The 21,595-nt window shown below is 37.7% G+C and overlaps 1 protein-coding gene across 2 annotated transcripts in view; it reads right to left on the reverse strand.

Moving 5' to 3' along the window:
• MYOM1 (myomesin 1) overlaps positions 1-21,595 on the reverse strand; it is a 163,299-nt gene that overhangs the window by 39,248 nt on the left and 102,456 nt on the right. For both annotated transcript variants that reach the window (XM_036122338.2, XM_078060562.1), the window contains 5 exons: positions 20,677-20,964; positions 18,354-18,550; positions 10,554-10,680; positions 7,766-7,950; positions 5,534-5,648 (listed from right to left, as the gene is read on the reverse strand). In XM_036122338.2, the coding sequence (XP_035978231.2) occupies positions 5,534-5,648; positions 7,766-7,950; positions 10,554-10,680; positions 18,354-18,550; positions 20,677-20,964 (912 nt within the window). The remainder of the gene's footprint in view (positions 1-5,533; positions 5,649-7,765; positions 7,951-10,553; positions 10,681-18,353; positions 18,551-20,676; positions 20,965-21,595) is intronic.

Consider the following 21,595-nt stretch of genomic DNA (forward strand, 5'->3'; position numbering starts at 1 on the left):
ATGAGCTCAGAGGGCGCCTGGGTGGCTCAGTTGGTTAAGCGACTGCCTTCGGCTCAGGTCATGATCCTGGAGTCCTGGGATCGAGTCCCACATCGGGCTCCCTGCTCAGCAGGGAGTCTGCTTCTCCCTCTGACCCTCCCTCCTCTCATGCTCTCTCTATCTCAGTCTCTCTCTCAAATAAATAAATAAAATCTTTAAAAAAAAAATGAGCTCAGAGTTTCTTGTATCTGAAAAGGAAGGACATGTTGGCTTATATATTCCTCTTTGTATGATGAAGGAAGTAACTATGTTCAACTGGAAAGGCTAACTTTTCCACATATTAAAATCTAAGAGGAAGTTCAATAGTGGAATTCCGTAAATAAAGGAGTTCTTAAAATATAATGGGCAAAAAATTCTATAGCAATTTTTAGAAAGATGTATGATATTCAGATGGATGATTCTTTTTATAAATACTCTAGAAAAAAACAAGAGCAAATATAATGCCAGCATTTTTGTTTCTTTTTGTCTGGTTTCAAGTTTTTATTTAAATTCTAGTTAGTTAACATAATGCCAGAATTTCTAATAGGCCCAGGCTAATCCCCTGAACCATGCCTGTGTAGATGGACCCGGTGCAGTGTCAGAGTCAAGAAAGGTGTAGTTACAACATCCTCAAATTTTCTTTTTAGAATATCCCATGGCCTATTTGAGTTTTTGCCAAGCACAGAGCTACTGTCACTTCATGGTTGAACTCATAAATATCTGAAGAGCTATATTCTCTAAAGCTGATTAACGTATGATCAAAATGGCTTAGATACTTAACTGGCAGGCAGTAAATTTGCTATTCTGCTGTCAAAGTCAAGGCTTCCCTATGGATGTTCTCATCTGGATGAAAGGCCATCCCACTCTCCCACAGAGTTGGGTTGGAAAATTGGAGCAAAATCTGTCAGGACTTAGATTTTCTCAAAAACGACCTTTGAATCTGCTCAAGAACATGAAGAATTCAGGTAAGAACACAGGAGATTTGGCTATAGAAAATTGAATGAGATTATTTTGGTCTAAAAAGGATTGAAGAAGAGTTGTCTTGAGTCTGCTACCTCAACCCTACCCTACACAAATCCTTGATATGGACACAGGGGGATACCAGATTGTGTGGAATGGCATTTTAATGGTTCCTTCAGGTGTGCCACCACACCCAGTATGTGAATGAGTTAAGGTACAGTGCAGGGCTAAAATGAATGATTTGGAAATTAACTGTCCCTCCTCTCCAAAAAATGATTTAAAAAAAAAAAAAATTTGAAAGCTAAAATGAAATCACAGTAAACTGTTCATATTCCTATATATTTCATAATCTGATATGCAAATTTTTCTCACATAATTTAGTCTCTTACATCAGCATTAATAGATTGTTTTTACAAGCTTTAATTATTTGTGCTTTTCCATGGTGTGTGTGTGCATGTGTGTGTGTGTGTGTGTGTGTGTGCGCTCATGCAATGTTTAAAAAACTGGAGAGTGGGACAGAATAGAAGCAGATAGAATTGAATTAATGTAATCAGACACATGTGATATTTAGCTCCCCTATGTTTAAGACCAAAACTGCTGGCTGACCTACCACTTTGGTACCCACATCACGGCCTCCATTACAAAATATCTAGAGTTAAGTTTACACACTGTGGCTATAAAAGAGTCATACTCACTGGCCAAAACATGGTAGTCATCCATTATTTTTTTCATTTAATAAATGACTACCACACACCAGGTACTAGGCCCTTGCATATAGAGAGAAAAGACACACAGTTCCTGTTTTGAAGGAGCCCACAGTGTAAAGCAAAGTTCACAACCTTGGTTTCATGCTAGAATTACCCAAGTGGCTAAACAAACAAACAAAAATGAACCTACGCTCAGTCCTGGAGATTCTGATATAATTGGTCTGCAGTGGAGTCTGGGTGGAGTCAGTATTTTCAAAAAAAGTTCCTGGCATGATTCTCATGTACAGCTAAGGTTGAGGACTACTGTTTTAATGGGTGAAAGAGAACAGTCAATAAACAAATACAAGGGAAATTTTCTAACTGAAGCCAGTTGAGCTTAACAGGCAGCCTGGCTTCCTGCTCTGAATCCTTGAAAACTCCACCTCTAGGCGACTGAGCACACGTTTGCCTTCTCAGTCCTGCCAGGTTCTATGACCAACCAGTTTTCAGAAACTGGAATTGGTTAGGAGGTTGTTAACTCAATCAATCCTTCTAGTGTTGCGTTCTTCTAACCTGCCTTGCTCCTAGTGACTAAGTCCTAACTTCTGGTAGCTGGTTTCTGCTTGGGACTCTGCCTTGTGTTTGGGCCCTCCTGTGCATCGCCTGAATTCTCCTGCCTGCTGCTGAGTCTCTGGTAACAATACCTGCAGCCCGGACCGCCAGTCATTTGTTGCCCTCCAGATCACCTGCCACACCTTGGCAGGTCTTTCTTTTATCTCCCATCTGATCTGGCTCACCTTGCCTCTGCCTCGCCTTCCTGCCCCAGGCTTGATGCAATCAACACATACTATTTGAAAAATATCAAATGTCAAGAACAGAAGTACCCTTTATATACCAACAAATCTACACTAAATGTTTTTCAGCTTATTCGTCTTATAGGCTTTTTTTAGCTTAATAGACTTCTTGGTAAAGCATGATACACTGGGTTCATTTTTCTGGGTCCTCATTGGCAGAACAACTGGACATTCTGGCAGGGGCTGAGCTACATCTGCTGGCATATTCATTGACTTCAAAGGGAGACCAGTGATCCTCCCAACCCTGGTGGATTAAGTTAACTTTCAACTCAAATTCAGATTACAGTTGGGATATCTTGTTAGACCTATTTGAGGCTTGCTGTTACACGATGAGCTTTATTTTCTGAAATTTTAATAATAGATTCCAAAAGAAGTTGTTCTTCTGCAATAGCAATCCAAATTTCACACCCCAAATCTTGAAATTGGTAACATGCCTCCCCACCCCTGCCCTATCCATTCTAACATAAAATAAATATCTGGGTAAAAGTAAAATATTGGTATTTAAGAAAATTATTAAATACAGACAACTTTACACTACATGTAAGTTTTTACAGGGACTATGAAACCCCAGTTTATAGCCTATTCGGGTATGAGAAATATTTTATGAACATCTATCATAGCTCTCATCACACACCATGTTGTAAGCTCTGAGTTTTCCACCTAGATTGTAAGCCTGATACAGAGTGATGATATCGTATTCCTCTGCTCCTGTTGCCCATGCCTATTGTGCTGACACATCATAGCTGCTTAAGAAATGTACGTCCCAAGAATGAATGTGCCTGTTGCATATGAACAAGTCCATGTGTCTCCTGGGTTTTGGTGCTCCTTCATGCTGAAGCACTTTGACTTTGTACATCCTAGGATTCTTTCCTAGGCTGTGAGCCAAAGACTGGCTTCATCTGGTGCTGTTTTGTGGATCAATGTCTGCAGCTGTTCTTTGTAGTTATATTCTGGGAATGGAATGACCACAAAAAATGACTTCCAAATCAGTGAAACAAAACTCTTCGCCCACGAGCTCATCAGAAGATCATTTTCTGGTGGTCAAATTTCCATAGTGGTAGTTTTATTAATGTCATACCTGGCCACCTGCCATTCTGAGGCTATGGATGAGAAACTAAGAAATCAATTGAACCTTTCTTCAGTTGATCAGAGTTGGAATCCACTGCCTCAAGGGTGCTTTTAGCTGATCGATGATTAGGTGAAGAGTTTACCTCTATGGTGACCTAAATGTTCTTCTTATTAAGAGTCTGCAGTGGGATCACTTTGCAAGTCCATTTGTTTCTATTTCCTTACAACTGGCAACTTCAGAGTCTGATTCCTATATGAATATATCCTGGCGTCTTCACGTGTTGCCTTTTACCTGGTGTATATGGGCCTAGTGTTTTCCTGTTTTCTCATGAAATTTTGCAAAAGGGACTTATATGAGGTGTGGCACTTTCTCCAGACAACTTCCACACTTGTGTATAAGGTCATTTTTCACACCCAGGTCTTAGAGGGTAGTTATAAGAGTAGTTGAAAGTAGGTTATGAAGTAATAGCATGAGAAGGGTAGATACTTCCTAAAAGAATACTTTTGACATACTTTTCAAGTAATATGCATTGAGAGCAAAAGTTTCTATGTTTACTTTCTTTCCTTATCATAAAAATAAATACCACATTATATATCTACTCTTTATTTTAATCTGAAAATCGAGGTGTATTGAAGTGAACATGCTTGGACTACAATGAAGGCAAACTTAAAATAACTGGTTAATAGGTTTTTATCCTCTCTCATTTCCAATGCTTTTTTAGAAGTTATTTTTTATTGATTTATAACTGGCACAATATTATATTAATTTCACATGTACAATGTAGTGATTCAATATTTATGAAATGATCACCTTGACAGGCCTAGTTACCATCTGTCACTATACAAAGTATACAAAATGATTGCCTATATTCCCTATGCTGACCATTATAGTGCTTTCCTTAATGTAACTTCTATGAGCTGAAATACATAAGAACTTTGAAAAGCAACAGAGATTAAATGACAAAATAAAAATAAATAATTATTATGTAATAATCTGAAACTATTTGCACAGTGAACACTGTAAAGTTTGTTCACATAATAAAAGGGAAGACTGTCTTCCTTAGTCCAATCATGGCATCTCTTCAAACTGGGAAGTGAAAGTTCCTGCCACTCTATAGATCATCCAGTTAAAACTGCTGCTAGTTTTACCCAGGAGTCAGCAAACTATGGTCTGCAGGCTAAATTTGGCCCATTGCCTCTTTTTGTATGGACTGCAAGCTAAGAATGGTTTTTACATTTTTAAACAGTTGAAAAAAAATCAAAAGAAAATTAATATTTCAAGGCATGTGAAAATTACTTAAAATTTAAATTTCATAATACATGTAATATATAATGCATATAACTGGCACAATAAAGTTTTATTAGAACACAGCCCTGCTCATGAGTTTATGTATTATCTATGGCTGCTTTTGTGCCATGGCAGAGTTGATATTGTGACAGGGACGATATGGCCACAGAGCTGAAAATATTTACTATCTGGTCCTTCACAGAAAACATTTACTGACCCCTGGCTTAAATTAATAGCTACAGTTATATAAATTCTGCTTTTGTTTAAGAATCATGCTTGTTCACTAGGCTGTTCAGCTTCTCCTACAACTGGGAAAATACGCTTGTAGGACTTAATGGCCACAGTATAGTAATAGGAATAACGTCCCAGGAATGTATGCTTGAAATGGTCAGTCCAGGAAACATAATTTGATCAAGAACTTCCCCGTTTTTAGGTATAGACCAGAATAGCCCTGGATCACTTCAAACCTGGTTTACCCCTGTCCTAAGAGCGCCTATGATGCAATAAATGACTCACGTCCGCAGGCCAAACTTATCAACTATTCAGATAGCATACATTGATAATTTTGGCAATTAGGAAAAACATAGAAAGTAAGATTGAATGTTGCTTTGGTATCTTACACAGATGAGATTAATTTTAATGAAAGCGTAAAAGCCCACCTGGACGGGTTTCTGCCACAACAGGCCCAGCAAGGTCTGATGGCTTGCCGACACCTGCCTGGTTGACGGCTCGGACACGGAACACGTAGCTGACGCCCTCCTGGAGGCCTTGTACCTGGAAGAAGCAGGCATAGAAGTGATGGGTGCTCCATGTCATTTAAACAGAAGTGTTCTTCGTTCGTACATACAATTTCATTGTAGAGTTCACCTTCTCCCATTCGTGGAACTCTATCTCCCATCCTCACTTAAGGTTACCAGATTAAACTTTTTAACATGTACATTTTTTTCTCCACCTCAGGCCTGAAATTTTTCTGAATATAAAACACCCAGAAGAGTGAATCTATATCACAATAGGTATGAAGATTATAGGACATCTCTACTTCTTTATGCCTATATTATTTGAATTTTTCATCATGAGCATGTGTCCGTTTTATAATCAGAAAAGTCAGTAAGTCTATTTTCACTTTAAAAATTGTGGACAAACGGGGCGCCTGGGTGGCTCAGTCAGTTAAGCGTCTGCCTTCGGCTCAGGTCCTGGGATCGAGCCCAGCATTGGGCTCCCTGCTCAGCGGGGAGTCTGCTTCTCCCTCTCCCACTCCCCCTGCTTGTGTTCCTGCTCTCACTATCTCTCCCTCTGTCAAATAAATAAATAAAATCTTTAAAAAAAAATTGTGGACAAACTCTAAGATAATTTCCTTACAGGAAATTCACCTCCCAGTTTGTGAGGCACATTCAACCTCAATGTCAATCTCTCTCCCTCTTTCCTATATTCGCCTCTCTTCTTTTTCTTTTTTCAAATGAGTGAACTTAACCATTCTTTGATATGTTTAAACTGTATTATTTTTTCTTCCCGCCCATTTTTTCTGGGCTGTTGGTCCCCTTTGCTTGGCGCTTAACCTGAGTCAAGTCCAGCCTCAGCTCTTGGGATCCTGTGCTGCGGCAAATTGAAGATTTGGAAATTATCCTGGCCATAAATACACACCATCACCATCCAGGATGTGTCTGACTTTTATTTTACACTGTCCTTTGGGAGTTTCTTTGAATCTAGAGGCCTCCTGACTCATTTGGACAACCAAACAGCATGCTAACTTCCTGACCTTCCTTTACCTTTTTCTCTTCCCCATGAAATGTGACCTTTCCTACCTCCTCAAGGTTTTGTAAGGGGCTGGGGAGCTCACTGGCATATGCTAAGATGAGTTGATGGCATATTTAAAGGTTATCTCTCTTGGAGGATATATTTATATTTTTTATGGGGACGGTAAATACCTCAACCCTGGAGAAAGGCTGACAGATGGCATGGACTTTAGTCCACAGTGGCAGGTCAATGGGAGAGAACTTTTAGAGCAGGCATACTCTGAGTAGCTTCCAAGGCTCACCCCCTCTAGGCAGTGGCTTATTCTGGCAACAGATCAGACTGCAAACGAAATGCAGTGTGCTGCTTTTTGTATGATTGTGGCGAAGCCACACTTCATTCTAAGTCATAAGAGTCAGAATCATATTTCCCACAGTTTCTGAAGCCCTAGTGTGGATTTCAGGGTCTCCAGGTGTCACCGCTGACATAGGAGAAAACATTCTTTTGAGATATCCATTTGTTACAAGTGAGATTCAGTGGCTTTAGTAGAACAGTCTCTGGTAAATGAAGTTAGGAATTTGTTCAATGACAACACTTTAGAGGAATCTGGAAGGCAAAGATGCGGATAAGGGTGAGGATTAGGTCCGAGTTGAGTGAACCCATTCCACTAGCCTCTGGGTGCTCACGTGAGCATAAGCTTGAGGGAGCCCATGAAGTGAGACAGAGCGTGACTCAAAGGAATCAGCAGGTAAAGCCTTGCTGGCATGAATGCTATGAAAATAACACCCTCAAATCAAAAACCATCCTCAAAAAAAAATCAGAGGAAGAAATGAGAAAGTCACCTTTCTAAGACCGTGAGTAACAAAAATGTGAGGTGGATAAGTAGAGGCAAGGAGGGAAAGAAGAGAGAGGAGGGAGCTTGTGGAATATTTTCTGAAGCTAGGCTAAGGGATTCAGGTTAAATATAACCAAATTGCTTTAAGCACCAGAAACTCCCCCCATCCCCAACCACTGCTAAATGGAATCTTATGAGGAGCCCAATATATGAAATAGACCACAGCAGAAATGTGTTTTATCTTGCTAACTTTAAAGTTAATATCATTTGGGGAGCATTTCTTCTTTTTAAAAAAAGGTTTCTCAAAATATGAGCACCCTCTTACCCTCAGGTACGTGTTTTTAATAGCTGCCTTGTTGAGTCCTCGCCATTGGCTATCCTTGGCCTTGGCCTCCTTCAAGTCCACAAAGTAACCAGTGACTGGAGTCCTTCCAGAGTGGATAGGAGGCTTCCACTGCAGAACCAGGGAGGTTTTCCTGACTTCACTATATTTGACACTGTGTGGGGGTCCTGAAAAATAGACAGAGAGACCAATGTATACAAATCATAACGTAGATGACAAAATGTAAATACGGGTAAATCTAGAACCACATCTGAAGTCTTAAAGCTGAATCCAGTGTTCTTCTTTTGTGAAATCTACCATTCCTGTAGAAATAGGTATTTTGTGTTCATTTTGTGTCAAGTTTCCTCAATGGCTCTACATCAACCTACTAAGTCCCTTTCTGGGCAGCAGGTGGTTAGAGCCAATTCAAAGTGCCCCCCACTCCGAGGCTGGATGAAAACTTGCCTTCAGGGTGTCCCTGGGCTTGTGGTCCTCATCTTTTATCAAGAACAGCTTAATTTGGTTGCAGGTTCAGTTTCAGATTATTTTTGGATGGTAATCTGAAAATTCCCCTAAACCTCAAATGAGGATGAAGAAAGCAACCCTATTTGATGGCATATGAATATAGATAGTAATATTTCTTTTACAGGAAAAAGGAATATATTACAAAATAGCTCCCCTCTTGAGGGAAATCTTTTCCATAAAGCAAATATTCTATCTAGGAGTAAAAACAAACTACAATTACAGTTTACAAAGAACTTTCACCAAAACAAATAAAATCGATCCCGTGGGTCCCAGCTAAACACTGCTAGGTACTTTATATTTATTTATCTCATTCATCCTTAAGACAACAGAAAACGCAAAGAAGCCAAGTAACTTGATCAACCTGTTTAGGAAGAAAGCCAAATGTCTTCCCTGCCCATGTGCTCTTTGCACTCTTGGGAGAATCCAAACTACTAAGTGATCTCCCACATCTTTCCATGACCACCAGCTGCTATGTAGGTGATATATTTATTTTCTTTTTTCCTGACCTTTTTTTCTTTTAAATAACTGATTTCTAACCAACCAATCAAAATCCCCTGAACTGACTCACAGTGCCCTAAAAGCCAGCTACAAACATATGCTATGCAATGCTTTCGCATTTTGCAATTAATAGCTCAATATTTGTGGGGCCCTGTCCCTTGGCTTAACAGTCACAGGTATGTGTCATCCTTGCCTTCCGACAAGGTAAGAGGTTTAAATAACGTGGTAATAGATTTAAATAATAACATCAATGCCTTATAATAGTGTCATGTTCTGTTTCGCAAAGAGGACCTTAAATCATTTTCTTGTGTCATCCTCAGAACCCCATGAGGCATCCAAACAGGTAGCACTCACCCTACAACCTCTTTTGCTAACTACATCTCTTTCAATCAAAACATTTTCCACAAGCCTGCTCAGTATTTCTTAGTCTCTAGTCACTCATATTTTAACTTTATTCAGGAATTGCAAGAATTTAAAAACAGATCCACTTTTGTGTAGGTGAGAGAAAGAGCTTAAGAAATACCAACTGGCTTAAAGGAGGTGCAAGGAAAGGCAGCATGTTTGCCCTGTATATTTAGTGAAGTTGAGTGAGTGCTTGAACTTCTCTTGGGTTTCTCTTGTAATCTTTTTATTCACACTTGATGGAGAAGTGATGCAAACAGAAGCTCTCTAAGCAAAGGCAAAAATGATGGTTCTTCAAGGGCACTAGCGTTTCAAGTAGAGGAAGAGGGTGGCATCAGGGACAGGGCTGGATCTATCCAGTATGCTCCAGCATGGCCTTGTGTTCTAATGTGGTCGATACTGGTGCTATACCAGTTGTTACGTATGTTGAATATTAAACCCAAGTGGGAGAATCTAGTCATCCTGTGGCACTCGTTGGGTCTGTGAAGTTGGTACTGTTGGAAGCAAAATAAAATCACCCACCAAATACATTAATGTCTTGCTAGTTTGAAACTTAATGGCTTAGTAAATTTATTTGTATTCAATTTTTTAATTAGTTCAGTGTTGTTGCTATGTTTTAAAAAGCACAGGTAAATGTTTCTACCTTCTCCCCATTTTCTTCCCTGTTCAGCCAACCACCCACTATGGCAGCCTTCAAAGGAGAATATTTCCACCAGTTTCAGGAAATTTATTGTGATGCAGAGTTGAGACAAAAGTGTAGAGAGATCGAAAGGACTGGAGAAGCGGAGAAAGTCCAGAACTTAAGTCCTAGGCAGACATGTTAAGTCTGCCTACATAATATAATAAAGAGCTAGCAGCAAGGGAGGAGAGAGACAACAAGGAAGAGGAGCCACATTGGCTGAGCTTGGAGAGAGAGATTTGGGGGAGGTTGATAAATGAAAGGTTCCAGCACAGTGGGAGAATGCATGAGAATTAGGGAGTACAGGAAGAAGTTTTTGAGACCTTTTGTTGTGGGATACGAATTGGATGCTCTTCAGTGGTCTTTATTAAGAAGCACAAACAAAAATGAGAATTCCTTTTCAACGATCATTGGAACTCAGATTTGTGCTTCTGTTAATCTTATTCCAAGCAGAGGTATAACTATGAGGGCTCTAGGATTTATTTGGAATACAAGCACAAGAAGTCATAGCCAGTTTTATATTGGCACCTATTATTTAATAGGATTATAAAAATATCTCAGGTAAACAAAAGAGAATTCTTTTCCCTTAGGAGCTGTCTATATGGCACTTAAATTTACTTCCAAGTTGTAGTTTCTTTTGAAAGAAACCCCAAGCCTCAGTGCTGAGAAATGTTTTTCCTGATTTACCTGGAACAGCAATGGTCCACTCTTCACATTTGAAGCATTCGCTTACTGCTGAGGGCTCTCCCAACCCAGCGATGTTCATGGCTGCCACTTGGAACTGATACACCATGTTTTCCTTCAAGTTGCTAATCTGCAACATGACAATATCACAGAGAGGGGATGTTGATTCAGGTATTTTTTTTTAAGTTGTTCAATATTTTGTTTACTTACCTCCTGTGTTGCACACACCCTGAAGTGACCGCCAGTGAGTTATACCCTTTTGTAATCTACTCCCCTTGAGTGTGGGTGAAGCCTGTGACCTGCTTCCAACCAAGAGAATATGGCAAAGCTATTGGAATATCACCCTGTGATTGTTGTTCCATCATATGGACAAGGAGAGAGGATATTACAGATGTAATTAAAGTCCCTAATCAGTGGATTTTTGAGTTCATCAAAAGGGAGATTATCCTGGGTAGGCCTGATTTAATCAGATGAAAACTGTCAAAATGGGGTTTGGGACTTCCATGATGAGAACACTGTCCTGATGGCATTGAAGAAGCGAATGCCAGGTTGTGAACTACCTAGCCACTCAAATTTGGAGAAGGGCAGCCTCTAGAAGCAGAGGGCCCCAGACTTACAGCTGAAAGAACTAAATTCTGCCAATAACTGAATCAGCTTGGAAGAGGAACTCAGCTCCAGAGGAGAATGAGCCCAGCTGACATCTTTGTGAGAGCCCAAGCAGAAGACCCATCTAAGCCATGCCTAAACTCCTGACTCATGGACACTGTTTTATAACAAATTAATAGAAAATTAATGCTTGTACAGATGAAAATTAAAAGAATTCTAAGCTAGGAATCAAAATATTCAAAATCTTCTCATTTTTGTGCTCCCTATTGACCTAAAGTTTTCTATATCCCTCAGAAGAAATTGGGTTGTGGTAAATATATGTGATAAAGTAATGAATGTGAAACATTTGCAAAATAGAAATGATGGAATATATTAGTGTGAAAAAAATCCATGGACTATACACAATCCTTTGAGCATTAAAAATGCTTAATAAATGGGGGCGCCTAGGTGGCTCAGTCAGTTAAGTGTCTAACTGTTGATTTCGGCTCAGGTCATGATCTCAGGGTCCTGGGATCGAGGCCCAAGTCAGGATCTGTGCTCAGGGGAGTCTGCTTGTCCCTCTCCCTGTGCCCCCCCCCCCCCCCCGCCGCCGCTCATGCTCTCGCTCTCTCTCAAATAAGTAAATAAAATCTTTTAAAAATGCTTAATAATGGGGTGTCTGGGTGGCTCAGTCATTAAGCGTCTGTCTGCCTTCGGCTCAAGTCATGATCCCAGGGTCCTGGGATCGAGCCCTGCATCGGGCTCCCTGCTTTGTGGGAAGCCTGCTTCTCCCTCTCCCACTTCCCCTGCTTGTATTCCCTCTCTCACTGTGTCTCTCTCTGTCAAATAAATAAATAAAATCTTAAAAAAAAAAATGCTTAATAATGGAGGTATTGATGGAATCAGCTGAATTAACAAAGCTTACCTATTGTATGACTTAAGACAAGGCAAAACAAGTATATATCTATGATCCAGTCTACACCTGATTTGATCATGAAGTCATAAGTTCATCTGCAAGAGGGCTTGTCTTGCCAGTTATTTAGGGTATAAGGTGAATATAATGGCTATATGTTATGGTAACAGAATAATACAAACTCCCTTTTTGATTCACACACACATGCACACACATTCCCTTTAAGAAGGGAAGATCTTTTTAATTAAGAGGAAACCATCGTGTAGATAACTTGGATCTAAAAGTACTTTATTCAGGTACAGGGCTGTTTTGGGGCTCCATTAGTATGACCAACCATTCCAGTTTTCCTGGGACTATGGGGTTTCTAAGGATGTAGGCGGTATAGTGTTGAAATTAGGAGAGTCCTAGGCAAATGGTAAAAGTTCGTCATTCTAGGCTTAGGTGAAATACTGTGGCATGGGACTTCTTTTTCTGGCAATGGTGAACTAGGCTACAGAGATTAATTGTCTTGCTAAAAAATTCAAAATACTAGATAAAAATATCTTTAAAAAATCTTTTCAAAAGCATCAAATTAGTGTCAAGATGTTACAGAATTGGGTGCCTGGGTGGCTCAGTTGGTTAAGTGTCTGCCTTCGGCTCAGGTCATGATCCCAGTGTCCCGGGATTGAGTCCCACATCGGGCTCCCCACTTAGCAGGGACTCTGCTTCTCCCTCTGCCCTTCACCCTGCTTATGCTCTCTCTCACTTGCTCTCTCTCGAATAAATAAATAAAATATTTTTAAAAAAAGATGTTACAGAATTATCAGGACAGAATAAAGGGAAATAGGAAACCAAAAAAAAAGATAAGTGGAACACAGAAGTAGCTTTTACCTTGGGGATAGTTGCCAATAAAGAAAAATTTGACCTTTGGTTTTGATTATCTCAACAGCAGAGGAACTCAGAAATCAAAGCCTAGACCCAACCTAAAAAGGGGATAATAAAAGGGAACCCTCTACAATTAAGATGGAACCCTAAAGGGCTTAACTCTTTGGGAGTAAAGTTGAATTAGAAATAAACCTGCCTTTATACAGTGCAAATTCATATTGCTTGATTGTCCAAAAAAATAAAGTCTTGTATTTGATTTAAGAAAAAACTTAACAGGGTGCCTGGGTGGCTCAGATGGTTAAGCGTCTGCCTTCAGCTCAGGTCATGATCCCAAGGTCCTGGGATCGAGTCCCACATCGGGCTCCCTGCTCCTTGGGAGCCTGCTTCTCTCTCTCTCTCTCTGTCCCTCATGGATAAATAAATAAAATCTTTAAAAAAAAAAACTTAACAGGTGGTATCCCCAGGCACCTTGCAGAAGCAAAAACAAATCCTCTACAGAGAAAGATGCCTTCATCCTAAAGCTCAAATTATTCATGCAAATAATATTTTAATGACAATGAGCAGCACATAATCAAGAATAACCAAGCATAGTAAACAAGATACCATGAGCCAGACTACAAAACCAATGATAACAGATACAGACCTGCAAAGATATTAGATGGTAGAATCATCAGACATAGATTAGAAAAACAGCTATGCTTACTATGTTTTAAACATAAAATACAAACTTAAAATATCTGCAGGACTAATCCTGAAACTAATATTACACTGTATGTTAACTAAGTAGAATTTAAATAAAAACTTGAAACATTAAAAAAATAAATAAAATAAAATATCTGCAGGAGACAGCAAACTATAAAATATTTTGTAAAATGTGACCTAAAAAAGGGAAAAATACAATAAGAGAAAAATAATGGATGCGTTTAACAGGAAATCAGATGCAAAAGAAGAGCAAATTTGTAAACTAATGGAAAGTTATAAGAAATTACACAGACCACAGTGCAGAAAGACACAAAGATAGGAAAGAGAGAAGAGTGATTAATAGACATGGAAGACAGAATGAGAATGTCAAATACATGTTAACTAGAGTTTCAAGAGGAGAGGGGAGAGAATGGGGCAGCAACAATATTTTAGGAGATAAATGGCTTAGAATTTTCCAGAAAGGTCTTCCTGAAAAATCCAACCCACAGATTGAAAATCCTCCTCATGCCAAAATCCTAGGCAAAGGCATTTTTTAAAACCTATACCTAGACACATAATATTTTAACTGTAGCACACCAAACAGATAGTGAAAATATTAAAAGCTGTCTAAGAGAAAAGACAACCCTCAAATGAGTAAACAGACTAAAAGCTGACATGTCACTGGCAACAATGAGCCAAAAGACAGTGGAATATACCTTCGAAATAGGAAAGAAAATAACTACCATTATATAATGTTTTGTCTAGAAAAAATTTTTTGGAGAATGAAGAAAAAAGTTATTTTCAGACAAAAATGAAGAGTATGTACCTTCTGAATACCCTAACTAAAGAACATTCTAAACTATTTAATTTAGATGAAAGGAAAGTAATCTCAAATGGAAGGTGAAAGATGTGAAATTAAAAGCAAATAAAATCTTAACTAAAATAATTTAGATAAACTTAAATAATTATTGACTATAAAACAATAATAATAATACTTTTGGATTAAAAAATGAGTTAAAAGCACATATACAATAGCATACAAGTTGGGAATAGAATAAATGGCTTAGGTATTCTGAGGCCCTATTTTTCTTAGACAAGGGTAAAGCAATAGAATTAATTTAGACTGTTAATTTGCTCACTGTAATTTCTAGAGTAACCACCAAAAACAAACACAGAAACCCAGAATCTATAGCTTTCAAGGTAGTGTAGAGGGAGAAAAGGGGATGGCTGAAGGAAAAAACATAACTATTCAAAAGTAGTCAAGGAAGGACAGAAAATGAAACAGAACAGGCAGGACAAATAGAAAGCACAAAATAAAGATGATTGGTTTTTCCAAAAAGTAGTAGTAACATTAAATACTCTAGTTAAAAGACAAAGACTCTCAGGTAGGAAAAATATCCAACTCTATACTATTTTTAAGAGACACATATAAAGCACAAAGTTAAAACTAGAAAGTCAAAGGATGAAAAATTATATACCATGCAAACACCAACAAAAAGAAAATTGATAAATTTATATTAAAACATAATATAGACTTGAAGGCAAAATATATTGTTAGTGATACAGAAAATCACTTTGTATACATCTAATAACACCCCTTCAAAATATATAAAGCAACATTTTAATTGGGTGAATTTTATGATATGTGAATTATATCTCAATAAAGTAAGATTAACCTGCGATTTTCCCTTTCAGTACTATCCTTGTCAGGTATTTGTATCAAATTAACTCTAGTCTCAGGGTAATTTCACTCATAAACATAGAAGCAAAAATCCTAAACAACAATAAGCAAAAAAAAAAAAAAAAATCCAGTAATATATAGACAGAGTATACATAATGTCCAGCTTAGATTTATGCCAGGAATGCAAGGTTATTTTAACATTAATTACTAGAATATACTACATTAAAACTAAAGGGAAAAATCATATAACCATCTCAATAGATTCAGAAAAAATATTTCATAATTTTAATTAATTCTTAACTAGGAACAGAAGGAAACTTCCTTTAGCTGATAACAGATGTCTATCAAACACTGATAGTAAATATAATACTCAATGGTGAAATGTTTTCCTTTAAGATAAAGATCAAATCTAGAATGACCAAGATCACCACTTCTATCAATATTTTGTTAAAGATTTTAAGCAGAAAGTTAAGAAAATGAAGCAAAAAATATAAAATTTGGAAATGAAGAAGTAAACAGTCATTTACAGATGATTTGATGATTTACAGAGAATCAAAAAAAGCTCATAGGTAACTTAAAGAAATAATAAGAAAATTTAGTAAAGACCTATACATAACAATGATATGTAAAATCAATACATAAAAATGATGTATATTTCTCTATTCCAGCAATAACAAAATGATATAAAAACATACCATTTAAACACTGAAAATATGTAATACCTATAAATAAATAACAAATGACGTGCAAAACTTCTATAGAGAATTATAACTTTACTGAGAAACTTTAAAGACCAAAATAAATGGAGAGAAATATCATGTTTATGTATTAGAAGACTTAATATTTTAAAGATGTCAATTATTCTTCAATTTACTTATGGATTCAATGCAATCCCAATCAGAATTCTAAAATGTTTTAGTTTAGTTTAATTCTGTTTATTGTGTTTGCTTTTGCTTATCCTTTTTTGGTAGAACGTGGTAACCTAATTTTACAATTTATATCAAAGTGCAAAGGGGCTAAAAATAGCCTTGGAATTAAAAAATAAACTGAGATAATTTGATCTACCAGTTATCAAATTTGCTATGAGTGGTAATGATTAAATTAATGCGGTAGTGGTTCCGTGGTAGACAAACAGCAGTGGAACAAAATAGAAAACACAGAAGCAGACACGTGCATCAAAGAAACGTGATACATGATACAGATAGTCTAGCAGAATAGTAGAAAAAGGACAAACTTTTCAATAGATGAGACAACTGGGTGTCCCTACAGGGGAAAAACGAATGTTGACCTTTACATCACACACAAAATGTATAGGTGAAGTAATGACTTTAATGTAAGTGGCAAACCAGAGAGCTTTTAGAAGATAATCTAGTACAATATCCCCATGACCTTGGAAGGCAAAGGCATCTCTTAAAAAAAAATTAAAAAGGCAGAGCAATGAAGGGGGGGAAAACAGAGGGGGAGACGAACCATGAGAGACTATGGACTCTGAGAAACAAACTGAGGGTTCTAGAGGGGAGGGGGTGGGGGGCTGGGTTAGCCTGGTGATGGGTATTAAAGAGGGCACGTACTGAATGGAGCACTGGGTGTTATACACAAACAATGAATCATGGAACACTACACCAAAAACTAATGATGTAATGTATGGTGATTAACATAACATAAAAAAAAAAAGGCAGAGTAAAGACACAGAAAATGTTGTTAAGTCTGGCTATCATGAATTAGTGTTGTTACTATAAGGAGAAGAAAATACTAGCCAATGAGCAGGAAAGATAGACGCAGCTTCCACAGCTACCAAGGATTTTAAGCTCAGAATATATGAAGAACTTCACAAGTCAGTAAGAAAATCTATTAGAAAAATGGGCAAAGACTCTGTACAGGCATGTTATAAATGGAGATTTCAAAATGAAGTATGTATATATAGCAAATGATATTCAGACTCATTTGACACCCAGATTGTCAAAACTGAAAATGTGTGATACCAAGTGTTAGAGGGATGTGCAACAATGGGAATTCTCATGCTCTTCAGAAAAATAGTATAGACTTATCTACTAAAATTGAAGATAAACAGATTCTCTGGCCCAGCAATTCTACTTCGAGGTAATAACCTAGAGAAACTAGTGCATATATGTGCCAGCAGACATACACAAAAATGTTCATAGCTACACTGTGTGATATAGCTATAAATGTGAAAATGCCCAAATATCAATCAATAACTGAATGGAAAAGTATATTGTGAGACACTCATATAATAGAATACCATAGAGTAATGAAGTCATAGCTACACACCAACATGGAAGAATCTTAAAAATACAATTTTATTTTATGTATTCTTGTTTTATTCTTTATGTGTTCAGAATGTGTGTGATATTTCTTAAGTTTTAAATGTTAGATTTAAAAACCGTGCCATTGAGTTTGGGAAAGCATCATTCCCCCGGCCTCACCCTGCTCTTGCCCTCACAGCCTGGGGTCCTGGGAGTGCTGGAGGGTGAGTTTCCTCTAGCTGACAATACTCCAAAGAGGGGAGCCATAGCTATGGCAACAGTGAGACTCAAGTACCCTGAGATGGGCAAAGCAGTGAAGAAAAGAAATCTGTGGTTAGACGCATGTGGACCATCCCTTCGTGGCTATCAGAGCCACTATGGTGGGGGAACCTTCACAGGTGGTGAGCTGAGGGCCCATGTCCCATTATCCTTTGTGATTTGAATGCTGAAAATGAAAAATGCAGTCACTTGGATTCTGGGACCCTTGAAACTAGCAGCACACTGGTTACAGATATTTTGTAAGTTTTGAAATAACCATTAATTTTTACCATAAGTAAACATTTTATAGTGAATATTCTAGGAAGTTATTATGTTTATGTGTATGAATCAGAAAATACAAATCCGTCCTGCTCAGTCAGATTACTTCTATTTGCCTTGGTATATTCTTGACAAAAGTCCATGTCATTGTAGACAATGGACACCGGAGAAATGACATGAGTCATTTACAAGGCGCCGAGTGTGGGTGTGGATGTGCATGTGAGTGCAAGGGAGCCTGTCATCATTTATATGACTCCACACTACAGAAGGTCATTTACCTTATATGCCTCGTCACTGACAGCTTTGATGTTGGCTTCTCTCCATCTTCCTGGTACTCCATCAATTACCTCACGATAATTCACATAATAGCCAGTAATTTCAGCCCCTCCAGTCTTATCTGGTTGCTTCCATCCAAGAACCATCGAGTCACGAAAACTTTCAAGACAAGTGATGTCACAGGGAGGAGACGGTGCCGCTGTCGCAATATGAATAGCAAGTGAGTAGACAGAAATGCATTTATGATTTTATGTACATTAAGCTTGTTTCAGTCGTGCCACGTGTGAGGGCACTAGGGTCTTGCAGTATAAAACTAAAATGTGAGACTGATCTGTAACTTGGCACCCAGTTTGGAGTATGAGAAAAAAACCAACACACAGTGAAAAGCGTACTGCAATTATTATTCCAAAGATAAAAAGAACCTGCCCCCCCACTTCCACGGAAGAACAATTTTTGAAATACCAGAAGCAAAATGGTGCAATACTCTGAAAAATGATTCTGTTCCCCATAAGAAGAAATATTTTCCCCAAGATATATATTTTTGTTTCTTTATGTGGTTTTGTTCTTATTTGCTCTTGGAGGAAAATGAAGTAATGTATATCAATTTCTGCCTCAATGTGCTTATGGAGAATTTCCATGTTATTTCCAAATGGTTAGCATTTCACCATTCAGGCATACATACTCTTGTGAGACCTTACAACTAAACAAGTTCTGTCTACACACAGAAAAAAATCTTATTTGGAGCTCAGCTAAATGCCACCTTAAAAAAAAAATTAAAAAAAAAAAAAAACAGGCACAATCTGCCATGTGATTTTTTTCTCTTAGTATATAATATCTTTTGCTGCATTATTTTTAACCTGATATTGGACTATTATTCATGTAGTACAAAATACTATATAGCTGTCACTGTGTTTATTAGTTCCTAGCCAGAAAAATATCTGGAGGATATTTTAAAAGTCTTCCTTCATTCATGTGGCTTCTGATCAACTTTTTATCCAACTACTAAATTAGGGTTTTTGATAAAGAAAGAGAGGGTCTTGGGGTGCCTGGGTGGCTCAGTCGTTAGGTCTGCCTTCAGCTCGGGTCATGATTCCAGGGTCCTGGGATCGAGCCCTGCATCGATCCTGCTCAGTGGGAAGCCTGCTTCTTCCTCTCCCACTCCCCCTGCTTGTGTTCCCTCTCTCTCTGTGTCTCTCTCCGTAAAATAAATAAATAAAATCTTTAAAAAAAAAAGAGAGAGAGGGTCAGATGGTGAAAAGAAATCCATCTAGATGTGCAATAACATCAAAGAGTTTTCTGAATATTTATTTGGATTACAGAAAAAAAAGAACTATTTATTCTTATTCAAGTCTTAGAACAATAAAGATTTTAAAAATAAAATACATTTGTTTCTCTCTCCCCCTCACCAACCTCCTTCATTCTTTACTTAAAAAAAAAAAAAAAAAAAAAAACAACTTTCCCTCTCTTACTCTTCCTATTACAGAGCAATACTGAATGTGAATTCTCAAATGAATATCCCATTTTGAGTTGAGGGGACAATAAAGGTTCAAAAAAAAAAAAAAAAGAAGTGACAGAAGTTGGGGGTGGAGTATCAGTATATGTTTATCATTTCATTTGCTAAGAAAACACTGTCACCTAGAATATATAAGCCACAAGTACCAAATATCCTAATAAGAAAATTCTGAGCTTACCAATAAATAGTCTTAAATAAATCAGTTCTGGGAATGTGATTCATATAGCACAGAATTTAGCTTTATGTGATTATGATACCCTGTTAAACTTTTCATGGCACCTCAAAGAGATAACGTTACTTATATTTATTTGAGTTAAATATAAAGGATAACTTGAAAACCTGAAGATGAACAACAGAAGTTAATAACTATGATCCTGATAAAATGTGACTTCTTTGTAAAATATTTTTCCTATACATGTATTGAACATGAATATTTCAAAGGACCCCACATAGGCTGTGATTATCAAATTCTTCCTGCTCTCAGCTCTAATTTTCTTAGTGAAATGAGGCCAAAGGTAAGTCTGCCTGAGAAACCAAAAAGGACTCTATAACCAAATTATTTTAAATATTCTATTAAAGAAGAAAATATTCTATTGTCATCAAGCACAGTGAAGTATATATAAAAGCCAAACTCATATAAAATTACTTTTACAACTCATTAGACAAAAGTATTGCAAATGGATAGCTGAAAACATGTCAAATGAAGAATAAACATAGATGAAAGTGAACACAGATGGAAGAATGTGATCTAGACAATGAGGTGAGGACACTGATGGAGACAGATGGAACAGCTGTACTCTTTCGACGCTCACCTATGTCCTTCTTCTTTTTCAGAGGGTCAGACTTACTTTTCCCCTTACCATCTGCCTTCCGTGGTGATGGGGTAAGCTCTTCCTGAACTGTTTCACTTACTTTACTCACTTCTGTTTGGCCCAGGTTGTGAGGGCTACTGGGTAGTGAAGGTTTGTTAAGTTTGCTACCAAGCAAAGCATCTTTCTTAAAGGTTGGCTGGGAGGCTTCATGCATGCCTCCCCTGGAGTCTGTTAGTCCACCAGGTGTATCATTCATTTCAGGCCACACATCTGAAGACACGCCTCCCCCTATAATCACCAGATAACAGAAACACTTTAAGCCCAGACACAGTATAAATTGCTCTTACTTAATAGAACAAAGGGAAAAACAGGACCACAAGCAGAACAAAAGTAATCTTAGTTTAATGGAAACCACTCAGATTGGCAAGAAATATGGAAAGCATACGTTTCACATAATTTACACCTAGGAAACAGTTCAACTTCTCCATATTCTGGGAAAAGAAGAAATGAGAACAGAAAACCACAGACAGAACAGGAACTATTTTGATTTGCAGAACCCAAGTATATATAAGAAAAAAGCAAATCTCTGACATTTTTTGAAAGATATTAAGTCCTATTATTCAACAGAATGAGGGGAGGAAAGGATCATAAAGTGCACAAGGCATACATTAAAGATCCTGATTTTATAAGAGAATTATGTACATTACTGAACTATTAATGGCCTGTCCCTCCCAACCTCAAAAAAACATGGTCACTATTGTCCATATTATAAGGAATATTAAAAAGTAATACGGCATGATAACCGAAGATAACTGGTATGAAATAATCTTTCCCTTCAAATATGGGTTACTCTATCACAGACTTCATTTTTGGTGCTCTGAACTACCTGGGTCCCTTCCCTACTTTATGTAAGATTGGG

The sequence above is a fragment of the Halichoerus grypus genome, chromosome 13 (assembly GCF_964656455.1).
Source record: "Halichoerus grypus chromosome 13, mHalGry1.hap1.1, whole genome shotgun sequence".
Taxonomy (NCBI): Eukaryota; Metazoa; Chordata; class Mammalia; order Carnivora; family Phocidae; genus Halichoerus; species Halichoerus grypus.